Here is a 17,767-nt window from a genome sequence, read left to right on the forward strand (position 1 = left end):
ACTTGCAAATAACATCAGCAACTAGAATGGTACTCAGTCAAGCACACACCTCTGTAAAGGGTGCGGTGGTCAATGTTAAAAAAAGTGATTTAAAACGTTATAACTGTAAAGTGCACCCCACAAATAAAACTATATTTAAAGGTGCAGTGTGTAGGATTAAGTGACATCTAGTGGTGTAGTTGCATATTGCAGCTGAATACCCGTCACCTCACCCTCCCCTTCCAAAATTGATAGAGAACCTGTGGTGGCCTTCAGTTGTCTTAAAACCTCAAATGGTGTTTGTCCAGTCTGGGCTACTGTATAAAAAGGGCTTCATTCTAGGTTGAAGACATCAACAATTTAGGTGAAACACACAAGTGAAAACATGACTAGGATTACTTTATATTCAATTTCTGTCAATCGATCCCTTTCACCTAAATCTTACACACTGGTCCTTTAAATCCACATTTGTATTTGGATCCACACAAAATCGCACATTATCAATTCCCTAAAGATGCTTGGTTTTACAAACAAGATCCGTGCATTATTTCCCGGAATCCCTTTTATTTACCTGAGCCATGCCAAAATTGAATGAGCTCTTTGTTGGCCCATGTCCCATTCTTTCAACAACTTTCATGGAAATCCTTTGTGTAGTTTTTGTGTAATCTTTCTGACAAACCAACCAATCAACAGGCCAGGTTTGAAAGCAGTATCATCAAACACCGTATTATGCCAAGCTTTGGCTCTAAAATTGGATCGAACAGAATATCTTTTATTACAATGGATTCTTCATTTTGCCATGGACCTTTGTGTGAAGCACTTTGTACCTCAGTTTATATAAGTGCTTTCCAGATCAAGTTATTATTATTAAAAAAAAAGCTCTTTGGCAAAGGTAATTAAACGAGTTGCAACACTCGTTGCTAAGTCTATTTGATTTGTTAATTTAACCTCGGAGAAGCCACTTGCAACTGAAGTCAGATCAGTTTATGACAATTTAATAGGTTCACTCTTGGCCCATGTCCCAGACTTCTACCTAGTTTGAGGAAATTTGTTAAGTAGTTTTTGCATAATCCTGCTGACAGACAAACAAATCAACCAACTGGACATGTGCAAAAACATAACCTCCATGGCTAGGGCAATAACACCAATGAAAACAATGGAACAATAATGGCTGCATGGATGAATCATAACAATAGGGATTACTCACACCATGGCTTGACAGCTGTTACTTGAACATTTTCAACAAATTAGAACATCCCCACAGTCGTCCTACTGGAAATCTTTTCCAAAATCGTATGCACTTTAAAGCACATTTTCTGCAACACTCACAAAGCCCTGACTGCTCGGTCTAATGTTGGTTTAAAGTCCACAAGGATATTTTTGTTATAGTCATGAAAAGCCATGTGTCAACTGCAATGATTCAAAGGCACCATGCCAACATGTCACCTCAGTGAAATGTGTGTCTTTTCCATGGCTGCGGCTGTACAGTCTGTGGAGATTTATGTGGGCTAAGTCAAAAGGCTTAGAGCGGCATAATGCAGGGGGGGGGGGGGGGGGGGGGGCTACTGCTCTAGAACAAACTTTAAAACTCCCCAGTGTCTGTGTGGGTCTGTGTGTGTGTGTGTGGGAGGGAGAGAGAGAGAAAGGTCCCACATGTTTTTTGCAGTTCCCCTTAATAGTGAATGATAAGAAGCAACTATTTTGTGGAGCAGACTAACACATGCACATGGTTAACTGGTGCTCATTTGCACACGAGCTGCCTGTGAGTTCCCCTTCTTGTGTTGTTGTTAAAAGAGAACTTAAATCTTTCTCAGAGTTTCCCTGAGCATTCGACTCCTGCGTCACCGTCATCGCAGAGCTCCATTTTTTTTCCGGCCAAACGCTCATTTCCTTAAGGGGAAGCGAACAAATAGTGGGGGTGGTTCTCCGGGTCGATATCTTTAATTGCTCCCGGGTCGTGTCGATACCTCCCAGTGTTACCGCTCCATCACGAGCCACTGGGAGAGGGGGTTGCCCGGGAAACGGCCGCATGGCAACAGGATCCGAGCCTGGGGGTTGTCTGCTTCGAGGTCTGCTCCCATTTCACAGCGCGTCTCCTCCTCACTAGATGGTGTGCGAGCCACTGGAGAGCTCACTTCAGCAGAGTGGTGGTGTGGGCTCCGCAGCATCCGGACCGAACTGAACCGAAGGGAAAGTGCGCGGCGGAGCGTTTTTCTTCCACCGGGGCTGCAGAGGAGGGAGAAGTGTGGGAATTAAAACGCGCCGGGTTCTCGTCGAGGGTTTTGTTTTTTCTTTTCTTTTCTAAAGCGAACCTGCCTCCCCCCACCCCTCCACCTGCTCCACACGGGTTTGTTTAGTTTTTTTTTAAGCAGACTTACTTGGGCTGCGATGGACATAATGACTGCGGTGCAGGACGCGTGTGTGTCCGGTCAGTGGCTCACTGCGATCATCCTCAGCCTGTGCTGCTTCCTGCCGTCCTGTCTGCCCGCCGGACAAACTGTGGACTATTCTTCGGTGGAGAATGTGGTCAGCAGACAAGGCGACACGGCTCTGCTCAGGTACAAAAACAACACAAACAACACACACACACACCGGACGAGCTAACACGCAACACAACTTTCTCCCGCTCTCACTCTCTCGCTCCTCCGCGGCAGCTGAACCCAGGCACCGCTCTCTCCGGCTAACGCCGTTTTCTGTGAAGTACTTTGCGGGTATGTCACTCGGAGCTCGCGGGGAACACACAATGGGTCATTTTCCCTCCATCCCCCCCGGTCCCTGTTATTTTCGCCTGACAGGAGGAAGGGAGGGAGGGAGCTAGCGGAGGGGGGCTGGGAGAGGAGACGCTCGGTGCAACGGCCGCCAAGCGGGATGCTGCTCCGGCGACAAGTGCACCTTAGCTCGGATGCTAGCGGCAAAGTTTTCGGAGACGCTTCCCCATTGTGCTCGTCCGCCAGCAGGGATTCACGACTGCGTGTGCTGGGTTTTCGAAGCTGCTCTAAATGGGACAGTGTCGCTCGAGTCGCCACATTACCCCCCCCCACACACACACACACACACACACCAGCGCTTATGTAATTTCATCACAACATGTCCGTCACACAAGTGCTAAACTAGGACCACATATGTTCGTGTGGATGTGTGGCATCCTGCTGGTTTCTGTTGTGTGTGTGTGTGTGTGTGTTTGTGTGCGGTTACTCAGTCTTTTCGGATGCACACTGTGATGTCGCAGTTTCAAAACGAGGCTGGAGAGTGTGTGTGGTCGCTGTACATCAGCAGCCGAGTTATGGCAGTGTCTCCCCCATCCTCCTCCTCCCCCTCCTCCCTCCTCCCTCCCTCTATCCTCACTCCATCCTCCCTCCATCCTCACCCCATCCTCCCTCCATCACGCACGGTACGATGCCAGCTGCTCAGGTACATTAACTTTCACGGGCGTGGTTTGGACCCATACACTACAGAGCTTAGAAATGCAAAAATAACATTTATCATCAAAATGTTCCCCTGACGCTGAGACAACATTCTGCTTTTCTAAAATATAATTGACTGCATACTTTAAGTGACATTTATCGGCATTATCCATCCCGGTGTCTCGTGAAAACACTCAAACTCTTTTTGTGTGTACACAAAGTACACACAAAAAGAAGCAAACTCTTCGATGGACTCTGATAATATCTTGTCCCTCCCATATCAAATATCCGCTGTGACAGCTGTGAGGAGAGGGCTGAGCGGGGCAGGCTCACCCAATTTCAATATGAATTCTGTGGATGTTGACTCTGAGAGGTTCTGGGTGTGGACCTGAATACAGAGCAGCCAACTGTCTAAAGTTCCACTCAGTGTGGCCTTTTAGTCGGTGGTGCCTCCTGCTTGATCGTTAAAGACGGGAGTTGTGTCTGTGACGTAAGGTCATCATCTTTGGCGGCACAGAGATGGGCGTCTCATTATGACCATACGTTGGTGCTCATGGCAGAATTACCTTGGCAACAGCTGAGGGGGTACTCACTATTTTTAACATGTTCCCTTTATGCCCGAGGGCCGTCCCATCAAATAGACTTCCACCTCCGACTGTCTCTTTAGTGGGGGCGTCTAATTCCCTGGTGTCGGTCTGGGCTGGCTGTGATCAGCGGCAGAAGCTTTGCCTGAATCCTGATGGTTTATTGGGCCAGAGATTATCCCTCTACTATGAATCAGCTCAATAAACACGATGCCTCCCACCCCCTGAATAAGGCAACACACTCCACAGGCGGGTCATTGCCTCAGTAAATGCTGTGTAGAAAATCGAGGAAATGGTTAGGGTAAACACTCTGAAGACGCTTTCATCGCCTCTCTCTCACAGCTAATTAATGGTTTATTCAAAACTCGCTGTAACCATTGACTGGATTTTTTTTCACTCATGTGAATGCTGCCAATGTGATGTTATCAGTTCGCTTGCACCTGCTGACCTGATACAGATTTTAAGCCTGTAAAACAGCTCTACTTGTTCCTCTGTGTGCATCTAATTGCAAAACACTGTCATCGCCCCAAGTAATGACAAAGGCCTTGCCTGTCTTGGCAGAGTCATTTTCTCGGACCACAATCAACCGTGGCTCTCTTTTTTTCCTCCTTTGTTTTTTTTCATCTGCCTTGAGAGCCAACTCAGAGGGACCCGGTGCAGGAAACAGTGGCTGTTTGTTGAGATTCTCTTTGGTCGTGACCCCTGACTATTAGAAGACAATTTTGCCGTGCCCCGGAGCTGATTGCTGCCTAAAAAATGTGACCATTGTGAAATACTGACAAAACCCAGAAGCACGCAATTAGTCAGTGCCTTAGGATTATGGAGTAGCTCCCGAGAGGCACGTCCGCTGTCATATGTTCATTTCCCTCTTCAGTTCTGCGTGCTGCATTACTGCTGCTCTGATTCATGTCAGGCAGTTGGTCCACATCTATTAAACGATTTCTGCTTCTCACACTGCACGTGCATCTTCAACCTTTTAATCTCGTTTTGTTACTTAAAAGCAAAGCCAATCCCGCCTTTAACAAAATGCCCGTTGTATTTGAAATGATTCGTCCTGCCTCTTCAAAGCCTCTTACATGGTTACATTCAAGTTGTGCACATATGCTGCCTCTTTTTACTTAGCCGCAAATCTGTGAGCCTCCATAGGGAGCACATTGTTCAGAGGAGTTGCACATCCCTTTTCTTCCCCACCCTGTTACACAGGTTTCATATAATTTGGATTCAGATGAATACACCTTGACTGTACCCTGTAAATTACTCATCTGGCTATGAATTTAAAGGGAACAGCAGGATGCAAAGACAGTTCCCCATGCTGTCTGGAAACACATGGTAACAGTGGCAGCCTCTTCCACATGGTTAAGCAGCTGTAATAAACAGCAAAGAGCTATTCACTGTAAATTTAATCTGAGGAGACTGAAATCTGAACCACGATTACAATTTGCAGTACTATTTTTAAAGTTTGTATTACCTTTTTATCTAGATGCTCTGGGCTCAGTTCATGAAAGGCTATGTTCCTATTATACAGGTGAAACATGTACAATATGATGAAAACTAGACTAAAGGTATACTTGAGATTTTACATTCTACCTCGGGAGAAAATAGAAACAATACAAATAAAAACGGAGATGGGCAGTACACAGCAAGGGTTAGGCAGCGATCCAAGCTTATTTTTGTAATTCAGTTTGACAGTTGGGCCTCAGCGACAAAATAAGGTCCGCCCCACAGGCCTTAGTCTCTGTAATGGTGCAAAATTGACCTGTCACTGGTTTGAAAGTCTGGTATTCGTATAAATCTAAAATCATTGCCTCACGTCAACAGACCAGTTGATGAAAATCTCTTCTGGCTGTACATGATTGTACTGGAGCTGAGTTTTCCAGCCTCACCCAGGACAGAAACGCCACCATGTATCATTTTCCTCAACTGTGTCATTATTATGGCTCTGAAAGGTCCTGACATTTACTATAAGCACTTGTGCCAGAGACAACATCTAGTTTAAATGGCCTGGTGCTCCCGCCCTGGCACAGATGCTGCTAAGACAGAATTGAAGAATATTAAGTAGCTGTTCAAACTCCACGGGACACAAGTTAAAGGAGGAATTGTTGACTGTCTCCTTAACACAGACTATAAACATAGCAGATAAGCACCCTTTCCACTTTTTTTTGCATTTCAGCACTTTTTTAATTAGGCCACAGCCACTTCTGTTTAAAAAGTATAAGCAAGCTTGCTTCATCTCTCCAGCAGCTTGATTGGTGATGCAGCAGATAAACTGGGCTCTGAATACATCCGTTCTATCTGCAGTTTAACAAACGTGTTCATGGGAAAACCTGGTTTTCCTCTTCTGACATGTATGTGGGCACACCTGAGTCTGTCACCGCTAATTAAACGCCTAAATCCTCTTGCCTGTTGGTCGCATCACATGTTTAAGTGGATCCGTTTTGCTGTCAGCACAACATTGTTGTCTTCCACAGTCTCTGCACATCGCAGGATCAGGTGTTGGGCACGTCAACTGACCTAATTTTTGGTTAGTGAATAGACGCTGTCATTCGATGAGGTGGGGTTGTTGGGGTTGTCCACTGGATATATGCACATAGAGATATTACTTGTGCTGAGAAAATTATACGGTTCTAGGTCCAAATAATCCGACCTTTCCTTTCTAACAGTAGAAAGCCAGCATATTGCTCATATCAAGGCCTATCTCTTCTTGCCCAAGGGAAGCCGGCTATACTAAAGTATTCATCAGATTCATTACTCTGGCATCCATTCTTAATAGATGAGCTTTAGTACAGATGGACGTTGGACAAGTTGACATGCCAGAGCAAGGGCTAGAAAGCCTTTCTATGTAGCCGCCGCCATTAAACCTCTAGTTATCCTCCTCCACAGCATCCAATTGAAACTCAAAGACCATCATGGCTTGTTTTAAATAGTCGTCCAGTTTGTGCAGCCTCATGTCTTTAGATGAATACTTGCAAAGCTGCAAAGCTATTTATGAAAGGAAGTGTCATCCAAAGAACAGTGTCTGCAATTTTAATATCAAAGCCTGTTCTAATAAACAATCTTTTGAAAGACAGACTTATTCATCACCCAGCAATGAGAAATGTCATTTATTTGGGTATTTTGGTTTGTTGTGTCGAGTTTAAAAATATCCAGTAAATGCAGAATGATATTACTCATAAGACAAATCCAAGGGTTATTGTAGCATTGTCACAGTTCATACTTGGTTCAAAAGTAAGATGCATTTGTTAAACTGCACTCATAGCAGGTTTACAGAGATCCATACTTGTAAATAACAACCTGCATGCAAGCCATATTCGCACACTGTAAATCATTTCCAAATGGATTACCTTCATGGTCATCATTTGCCAGGCAAGTCTATCCATTGTACTCTCTAAAAACCCTGCATTTCTATTTCTAATATATTTCAATTACCACTAAAGTGATTTAGAGTCCTGATAAATTAAAGCCCTAAATGGAAATGCTTTTTTTCAAGGTAAATCCTTTCGAGGGAAACAGATGCTATGCTAGCTTTTAAAGCATCTCTCTAATAACTACAATTATAGGGGATATGGAAAATGATTTGGGGTGGAAAATTGAGCTTTTTCCCATTCTGAGTTGTGAGCATCCACATAATTGCAATAATTCCACGGCAAAATCACAGAGGAGTGTTTTTTGTTTCGTGAGAAAGCTATAAGCCTCAAAATTAAACTTGACAGACAGTGACTAGAGAGGCAATAACAGGTTATCTTTCGGGCAATTTTAAAGTGAAGTTACTTGAAACTGAATTTTTCAGGAACCTGTCTACTGGGAGACTTATCTCTTTTTCACATCACTGACTGCTGGACTTGGAAATAGTTTACGATTTAAATTGAATGAAAAGCTTGATTTGTCCCCTAGTTACAAGTGTATTAGTTACACAGGTGTGAATACTGAAATTGGACGTTTTTACTGAGTACTGATAAATCAGATCGTTGACATATACATTTTCAACAAGCTGGATAAAAAAAAAACCTGTTTCTATGGTATAGTATAGTCTGCTTTGTTAGAGTATAGTATATAATCTGTAGAGTATATATCGTCTTTTTATGTACAAGATGAAGCTCATCTCTCTGACAAATAATCCTGTGAGCAATTTGTTTTTACCGGCTCTTTTGTTGAACAGTGTACAGCCTTTTCTGTTCCAAATAATTCGTCAACATTTGCTGCCTTTCATCACAGAGAGATGAAATGAATCCTCAGAGCCCCTTCAATTAAACCTCTTAATCAATCAGTTAGCATCTCCTTGTGTTTCATGATAATTAGTCTTCTCTGACAACATGTCGTATTCTCCTACGTGCCTCCTTAGTTAAGCTAAGTAAAAAAAAACTGTCTTGGTATGCTTCTCATGTCAGCAGGTTATAGACAAAACTTGCTGACATCAGAGTTTCGAGCCTGAGCGTTGGTAAAGCTTTGAAAGAACGAGTGCAGTCACAGGGGTGGTACGCTTTGCTTGGTATGCTGAGCATGGAAATCACCCCAACCTTTAGAAAGCTTCTGGGAAACATGAAATTTCCTGCATGTACTTTATATCTCCCTACCCGGTAAGTATAGTCATAAATCTCTGAATTCAGCCCTGCTGAGTCCAAGTGAGAATCTGGAGCTGTCATGCCGCCGATGGTTTGATTGATTGATTGATCAATTGACACTGACATAATATTCATCATTTTTGAATGTTTTAAGATTTGTCCCTGTGGGGCTTAGTTGCATAAGTGGGGGATTGAATGATCTTCTGTGAGATAGCCTCTCAGGGTCGAGCGGTTGATTACATTATCCTCAATAAAAGATCTTTATGTGTGAGCATGAGCTGAGGTTCGAGGGACCACAGGTAAACATTATCTGACCCTGGGGGAATAACAAATCACAAGTGTTGACACATGGTTATCTTAGCGATGCCCTTTGGTGAATTAAAACCATCTATAGGGATTTCAGCTCACTAGATGGCTATAGAAATCCAAGTGTCTTATCTTTGGTTTACACATGGAGAGCTTTCTAGTGGACGGAATTCCTTCCAGGGAACCATGTTTTCTGAGTTAGAAACAGTAAAACCAGTTTACCTTACTGTACACTGCATGTTGAATGTGATATATGACCTCACATCATCTTCAAATTTGAGATCCTGTCCATTACTTTTACCAGATGCAAAGGTCCCCTGATTGCAGCATCGTATTAGACATTAACTGTATTTCCCCAATGTACCAGATAGTCTGAGAAATCAATCAGGGGAATTCTCCAAATGTGCAAATGATTGACTGTAATATCTATTTTATTATGTGACTCACTCATGTATTCACGATGGCAGGTCTCTCACAATTGATTAGAAACTCCATCGGCCAAAGGATGTAGGCATTGTCATAAGTCTTTTGGTTCTGTGTTGGCATAGCTAAAATATTTTAATTGGAGTCGCTCTGAGCAGGTTTTTTGTTTTTTCTCTCTTACTCTCTCTGTCATCTGCATAATGAGTGTGTGGATTTCCGACTGCTGTAAATGTTAGTTGGAGCCGAGTAATTGGAGAGTCTGCATTGGTAATTATTAGTCAATGGAGAAAGAAGCAGTGAAGCAAATCAATATCACTGAGAATAGTGCCACGTTTTTTCCCCAGTGTGGTCAGGAGTTAAGGTAAGAGAAGTGTCATGCTACACAGAGATGAATAAAAGCTAATTTATGAGACTAATTAATTCATATTTTTTCAAAGTTATGCACTGTAAATGTCCATAGTGTATGGGGTTGCAGTGTGAATGAAAAACCGGAGCCTATTTCACTGAATGCCTTTTTATTCAATTTTGTGGTTGATGAAAAGCAGCCATGAAAAATGCCCCTATTTGAAACCTACTGATTAGCTGTAGTTTCATGACAGTGTATTAACTCTTTGCTTTTTTTGCACAGATGGCACAAATGGTTTGTTACTGTAGAATAATCCAATTAAACAGAACAAAATCCGGTGTTGCTCAAGTGGAATTTAAAACAGTCCCCTAAGCACTTGACTTATTATGGGAACACAGAACACTATAATCAGTCACAAAGGTTAGAACAGTGATATTGAAAATGTCTGCGACCTCCATTGTTGTATAGTATGTTTAGCACTAATGTGTATTCAGGACCATGCCGCTATGAAAGGATTTTGTTGTAATTTTTGCCACAACAGAACACACAAATGATTGATGGTTTAAGAAAAATGTTGACATTAATAGCCTTTCACACTTTGTCCAGACCACACCAGGGCAGGGACAGTGTCTCAATCTGTGCTCATGTTAAACAGCAAATTCATCAAATGATCTGTGAGACTGCCATTCAATAGGATTCTTATTTTAGACTGAGACTTGCTTTTCATAATGGGAGTTTGATTTCTCCACTGATCTCCGCCTCTTTCTGACTCTCTCTTTCAGTTTTATCTCATAGCCACCTATTTTCGGTCTTTCTCTCGGCAACTCTCTGTTCCTTAAAGGTTCTGTAAGTGATTGTAATCGAGGACCATTTTTGTGAAATTCATTGAATCTCCTCACAGTCCCCCAGCAGTCCATTCTGTGTTCCTACAGAGCCCAGGCTCTATGAATGTGAAATAAACAAAGTGGCTTGGACTGCACCATACATGACTATTGAAGCAACAGGGAGTGTTCAAGCTTGTGCACAGGTCAAAGGAAAGAGGAGGGGAAGATGGGAGATGAGGGAAAATAGAGCAATCAGAGGGAGAGATGGTCAATCTTGCACAAACTAATAGATAGTGTTAATTTAAGGATTGAATGGGAAGATCATAGAGTAGTTTACCCTTCCATTGCCACCAGACTGTGTGGATTTCAATGGAATTAATTTCAATGCAGGCAAAACCAGTGGCGACATTAAGGCATACAAATGGAAGGGAGCTCCTGAAATGGCCTTTATGGCATCTGATAGGGTGAATGGACACTCTAAAGCCCATCAAGATTTATTCCAGTAGTCCCGATGGCCAGTTAGTCTATGGTGTGATTGATAGCTGAATAACATGGGCAGACTTTTTCTGATTTAGTTAGCAGCCATTTAGCTGCATTTTGCAACAGCATAAGATGTGGCAGGGTAATCTGTCGGTGTCTTAAATACAGTGCATCACCATATTCCAGGTGGAAAGCAGCAAAGGCCTGGATTGTCTAACCTAGTCCCACCCCAATTTCAGAAGGATCCTTTCATAATAATGTCAAAGATGTGGAACTTTGTCTTTTGTGCTGTTGCTACATCTTAGAGTTGTGTGCAGCCATCTTTACCCATTGTCATACTCATCGACTCTCTCTCTCACAAACACATTTACAATCATCCATTCAGTCCTTGATGCCATTAAGGCAGCAGAACAGGCAATCTGGGGAAGCAGGTGGGCCAGGTCTTACAGGGAGGTACAACTGTTTGTCGTCAGCATTACACCGATAGGACACTTTTTTTCACTCTATGGCTCCTGGGGAAACATGTCTTAAAAACAGGAAAATAAACTTTCTTTAAAGGACACAAACCATTTGAGTGCCGTGCCTGAGATTCAACCCAGTGCTCTAGGCACTCGGAAACAATGTGGTGGTCTGTTGTGTCAGAGGCAGCACTGAGATCTAACAACATTCATACTGTGCAGTGCTTCATGGGAAGCAGGTAGCAGCACATTCTTAGACTTTGATAAGATGCTCTAAATTGAACCATTTTACTGTATTTGTGTTATTGTATTTTGTATTTTATTGGGTTAGGAATCCATCAGGAATTTGCAGGTGAAGCTTCTGAAGGTCCACCTGCAGTGTAGGGGTGTATTTGTTTTTTTCATTGAGTTAAAATATCAACTATCTTTCTTCAGAATGGCTCACTTCACCTTTAATTGCATCTAAAGGTAAGAAGTCAAAAGCAAATGTAGTTGTGGCCATTCTGTCTTTAGTACTTTGTCCGTATTTTAGTCATTAGATATTCTGGTCTGTGTCATATACAGCTGTCAACTCACACACTTAAGCAAAGGCATCAAAACAAACCGGGCACTGGATAATGAAAAGAACAAAATGCAGCCCCTATCCATGTCATTCATCAAATTATCATTTATTCCTCTTGAGACAGCGACAGGAATATTTTAGACAACCTCATCACGCATAACTGTCAAAAAAGAGACGCACAAAAACAAACACAACTTTTTCTGCAACTAGTGCTCATTTAATCCGCTTTTTTAGTCACATTTGACCTCATCCTTTTTATTTTAGTGAATACATGGGCACAATAATAATAATCATCTGAATAAAACACTGCATGTAAATAGTATTTTCTATTTTCTAAATACCTTAATATGAAAAAGGTCATACTTAAAATTAGCAATAAATTGAGAAATGTGTTTTCCAACTTTACCGCATTATGTAGACATGCTAACATCTTAGTTTTATTTAGCAACATACACATACAGAAGTTACCCACTGCTTAACAATGGATGCCCTGGGTTTGTGAGGAAACAAGATGGCTGGCACTATGAAAATGGATTGGCACGCCATGTTTTTGGAAATATCAATACCATTACCATACTTTAATACAGGTAATTAACTGTTCTTGTTCTGTTCTCCTCCTAATACACAGTGAGCATTTTGAAAGGGGGTATTACAGCTCCAAGCTAATTAGCATCCAGCCCTGGGAACTACAAATAATATGTGTCTAGATAATACAGTGTATGAAGCTACCCTACCTCTGTCATGTTCAAATGTGCATGCTGAAAGGGGATTTAATAAACAGACAGTCTGTGACACAGTCAGGTTTCACAGTAGCACATCCCTGAGACATGCAATCAGTTTCCAGCGCCTGCGGTACGTTCTACTATCTCTAAAAACCTCAGTTGTCTTAAGTGGAAGTGTGTGGGCCATTGCTTTCTTCCGTAAACCTCCATCCGGGCTCTGTCTTTGATTCCATCACAATGCCCCTGCTGCCATCCTCTCTGTGCGTTGTGGATGTTGCTTTCATGTAAGAATATTCACCCTCGTTTTGCCACTGCCATTGCTAATGGGTAGTCTTTTCAAAGCCTGGAGAGGATAACCTGTCATCTTTGTTTTCACGGCCACCTCAGGGCCGTTCAACAAGTTCAAAAGAGAAAAAAGTCTGCAATGCAGTTTTTGTGAGGTTAGTCGTTGGTGTTTTGTTCGGTATCTGCCATCACAGGCAGAGCTACATGTGGGAGCAGGTGCTGAGCTGAATGACTTCAGTGGCATGTACTGCTCACTTAAGGGGATATCTGAGCCAGATGCTTTATTATGTTGTGTTTATGCTGATGCTAGTGTTCCACAATACAAAAATGTGGGGGTGGGGGTGGTTCTTGAAACAGTGGCATTCCTGGAAATGACTGCTTTCACTATTAATTTTGGTGTGTTTTCTGATTTTCTCATCAGATCTGTTGACGTAAAACAACCACCTGCAAAACAGCCATATCCTCTCTGACAGACCAATGTGGCCATTCAGAGATGATGAAGTTTACATTCTCTGTGGATGCCAATAGTTTTTCTGTTTTCCACCCGACAGTATTGGCTGGGTATTACTTTCCTGGGAACAATATGATTCACCTTGAGGAAGCAGCAGTGGTTGATTTGATTGTAAGACTGCGGGAAAGGGAAATCATATGCATTTCAGAGAAAGTAACACTGATGAGGAAATATTTTCAGGTAGTGTAGAGCATATAGTTATGAGTAAGAAGCTCTATAATCACAAGTGTTTACAGTGAAGCACAAGGTTTCTCTTTCTCTCAGTAAAGTACAAGAGTGGTGTCTTACACATACATGTAATCATCTGAGACAAGGTGATATTGAGACTTATGTGGTTATTCATATTTTAATATGTGGGCTGTCACAAGCTAAATGAGCAAGAACTTTAGAATCAAATATGAGATTATTAGGTAAAGTGAATGTGCAGTGAAAAACAACTATGGACATTGATATAATGATGTTGCAGAGCACTGCAGAAATTCCCCAAAACTATTATTTCAATCAGGAGAGACCTGAAGAGGAACAAAATAGAAATTTAAGTCATATTAATTTCCAAATTCATGTTGAACAGGAAAAATCGACTTTGGTGCTTGAAAGTAGATCACAACAGGAAGCAGTACGATGAGTTTGTTTAATTTAATATGTAGAAAACTCCCCGGGGCCTCGACACTGCTGGTGATGAGGAGGAGCAGAGCTCAAGGTCTTTATGAGAGGAATCATGTGATCTGAGGATACTTGGCAACGGGATGGGCGCTACTGAAATGACAGTGAGGTTGTGATTGGATGAGACATGAATGAAGGTGGATCTTGGTTATTGATTAGACAACTCTGCAGGGAGATTGTCTCCAAGATTAAGTGATGTTAAGTGACTCGACACAAAAAAGTATTTTCTTATCATCTAACCCCACTCAGATTTGATCAATTATGTGACCTGAGTTCTTCTCACAGTCCACTACAGCAATGGTATTGTAACATATTTGAAGAGTGAACACAGATTTCCCTATTTGTTCAGTAAGGTTCTTTTGGTTCCAGGGGAAATGTTGTAGTTTGGGAGCTTGAAATAATGGCCAATTAGCCAATTAAGATTGGGTTATATTTAGGGATGCACCAATATATCGGCCGAACATCGGTAGCGGCCGATATTCGCCTCGTTTACTGATATCGGCTTATCGGTAATAAACTTGACTTTCACCGATATCATTGGCCGATGTTCATATTTGTGGTAAAACCGCTGGGCACGTGCCGCGGCTGGGGGAGCAGTCGCTCCGTCGCCCTCCTCTCCGCGCCGCCGGAGGCTCAGTGTGCGGCACCGGGAGGTCCTAATCCGGTGGCACCTCACGGCGCCGGCGCGGAAGGCGGGCCGTTGGAGGGGACTGGGTACGCGGTCAGCGGCGGCCACTCTGGACGCGTGTCGGGCCCTTCTCGCGGATCACCTCAGCTACGGCGACCGCTGGGGGAACCCTCCGGCTGGCGCCTAGCAGCTGACTGAGAACTGGTGCGGACCAGGGGAATCCGACTGTTTAATTAAAACAAGCATCGCGAAGGGCCACGGTGGGTGTTGACGCGATGTGATTTCTGCCCGACACTCAAAACAGGTAAAACTGAGGAGGGCTTGTTAAGTTATCTTGACTCACGCAGTGTAACTTGGCGTAAAAAGTATGAGCGTAGCGTCTGTTAAAGTACTTTATTCTCATGTGCACCGGCTCTATTCATCCGTCTCATGCACAGGTAACAAGGGAATTGACAACATACGTCATACACACAGAAGCCGTAACACATCTAATAAACGGGCAATACTGCTACCGTAAATCAATGAGAAGAGCGTTCTCTATAATGATACTTTAACAGGGCTGTTTTAGACAGGGTAACAAGGTGCTGTTTTAAATTATCCTTGTGGTATTTTGACCAAAATATGTTAGTCATTTCATTAAGATCCCAAGGAACCATTTCAACTTGCGGTAAAATGGGCCTAATATGTCTCTGTTAAATAAAGTTTAGTTAAATCAGAGATTGTTTCATAAATCTGATTCAATTTGTGCTCATTAAAAGATAAGAGTGATGAATAGTGCTTTTTTAATAATGATTTAATTATTTTTCTGGCACAAAAGGGTGAATGAATAACAACAAAAAGAAAATAAACAAATATCGGTATCGGTATCGGCTATCGGCCAGATTGTTATTTTAAATATCGGTATCGGTATCGGCCAAGAATTTCCATATCGGTGCATCCCTAGTTATATTATAAATATAAATATACAATTATAAAAATTGCTGATTTAAAAATCCTGAGTGATGTTTGCTGTTGTTCCACAACACACAAGCTACTGTATACCCTCCTTGTAGAGCTGGGCAATATGACTTCAAGTCAATATCACAATAATTACCTTGATTACAATTACTGAACTATTATTTTATTGCATTATTTTTTAAACATTACCCTCATAGTTCTCTGACAAGGTCTGCATTGGCAATATACTGAACTGTTAAAGCTGGAATATTTTTTCTGATGAAAAGCATATCTGTGTGATTTTAATATAATTTAAAGAAACTCAAAGATGGACTATAAATAACTTTTTCAAAGAGTTAGGTCTCTCTTTGAGTCTCTTTTTCAAACGCTTCTGGAGCTGCCTTCATGTGCTGTCGAAAAAAACATGACATTACACAAAGTACAACCAAGCTGAAGTCTCCCTGTGTTTACAGTTTGCCAATTTACTAAAGCAAAACAGGGTTTGAACAGTTTTTTTTAACATACTTAAATTAATTACACGTTTATCATTAAATACTCATCAGTGTTGTGTTTGATTGCAGTGTTGTCTATACACATCCTCCTGTCCTCCTGACGTCCTTGAACTCACCAGCTGCAGGTGTGCTAGCTCCACAGCTAGTCCCCTTTGATCAGTGGACCTGGGCCACACTGGCTGTGGTTGCACCACGGATTGGCTTGGTTTTCATTTGGCCACTGCCTGTGTGAACAGCAGACAACCGCTACACGCAGCAGGACATTTTTTCCAGATACATTATTCAAAATTCAGATGTGGACTAAAATAAATAAAACATTTATAAAGAGTTAGAAATATGAATTTGTGCTACAAGAGAAAAAGGATTGATTTTTCCACTCAGAAATATTGTGTTGACAGATTTTTTCAAATTCCACTAAACTTTGCCTAATGGATCGTTTTAGCACACAAGCAGTTTTATTGACAACATTTCTTAGAAATTAATTGTATAATAGTCTAGAATTAAAAAGGACAAAGTTAAGAAGTGAGAGGTCGATGACAGACTGATACGTGGTCATGATATCACACCCAGGAGCAATCTCTGCATTGGGGTTAGACCCATATCTATCAAAGAAAATCACTAGAAGAAAGGACTCCAGAAGAGGAGAACTGCTTATATAAATGGAAAACACTTTCTTGTCAATGTAAGAACTGACTTTGGAAGTTTGGAGCAAAGTAACTTTCAACAAGTCTCCTGCAATCCAAGAGGTTTAATGTTCCTATAAGCCCTGACACTTGACATTGACAGAATTGGGTTTTCTGGCTACAAGACCTATTTATTTACATGCTGTGTCACTTTCTGTTTTCCAGCTACCATGGAAATGGACAAATAAAGTGAAAGCTTTTATAAAAATATCACAAGTATTGGGCCACCTTTTAAAACACACTTGAGTGAATCACACATTCTGCATCAGTCTTTCAGGGGTATATATGTGTGCGAGCAATGAAATGGCAGTACCTACAGTATATACTGGTGGGTGCTTTTGACATAGCTATATCTAAATATGAAGCTATAGTACTTTTCACTGTGTTGGTAATGATTGACGTCGTTGAAAGAGACATTACATCGTTTATCTGACAGTGAGGAAACCGTTTCTGTGAGTAAATCTTCAGAGCACTTCATATTTACCTCTTTCTCCAAAGTGATTTTTATTTTCTGCGATCAGCCCGAATGTGCACTTCTTGTGTGTCAGCGCAGCGGCTGCTTGGCCGACTAAATTATTCCACAGATATATTTTTTATCTCACAGTTTATAATAGGGGAAATACTGTTTACAGCTTCATGAATAATTCATGCGGGCATTCCTTTGTAGATATTAAAAAAATGGAATAAGAATAATTCACGGTGTAAGCTTACATAAATAGTTTCAGGAACAGCTAATACGCTAGCTGGCCAGTCCAAGGCATGGCGGCTACCTAAAGTTCTGAGTTCGTCCTCAGAAGGAGCTTCTTAAGCCTCGCATGAGAGCCGGCAAGGAAATAAATCCAAATCATATCCACCTCCTCATTCATTTAACTTAATATGATTTTCTCTTGGACGTGACACAC

At 41.9% G+C, this 17,767-nt stretch overlaps 1 protein-coding gene across 2 annotated transcripts in view; it reads left to right on the forward strand.

Annotated features, from left to right (window-relative positions):
• The first annotated feature begins 1,679 nt into the window (after positions 1–1,679).
• Positions 1,680–17,767, forward strand: part of negr1 (neuronal growth regulator 1) — a 133,846-nt gene continuing 117,758 nt past the window's right edge. The window contains exon 1 of one of the 2 annotated variants that reach the window (XM_053431189.1): positions 1,680–2,537. In XM_053431189.1, the coding sequence (XP_053287164.1) occupies positions 2,368–2,537 (170 nt within the window). In that variant the 5' untranslated portion in view covers positions 1,680–2,367. The remainder of the gene's footprint in view (positions 2,538–17,767) is intronic. The other variant, XM_053431190.1, reaches the window with a different exon arrangement.

This window comes from Pleuronectes platessa, chromosome 9 (assembly GCF_947347685.1).
Source record: "Pleuronectes platessa chromosome 9, fPlePla1.1, whole genome shotgun sequence".
Classification (NCBI taxonomy): Eukaryota; Metazoa; Chordata; class Actinopteri; order Pleuronectiformes; family Pleuronectidae; genus Pleuronectes; species Pleuronectes platessa.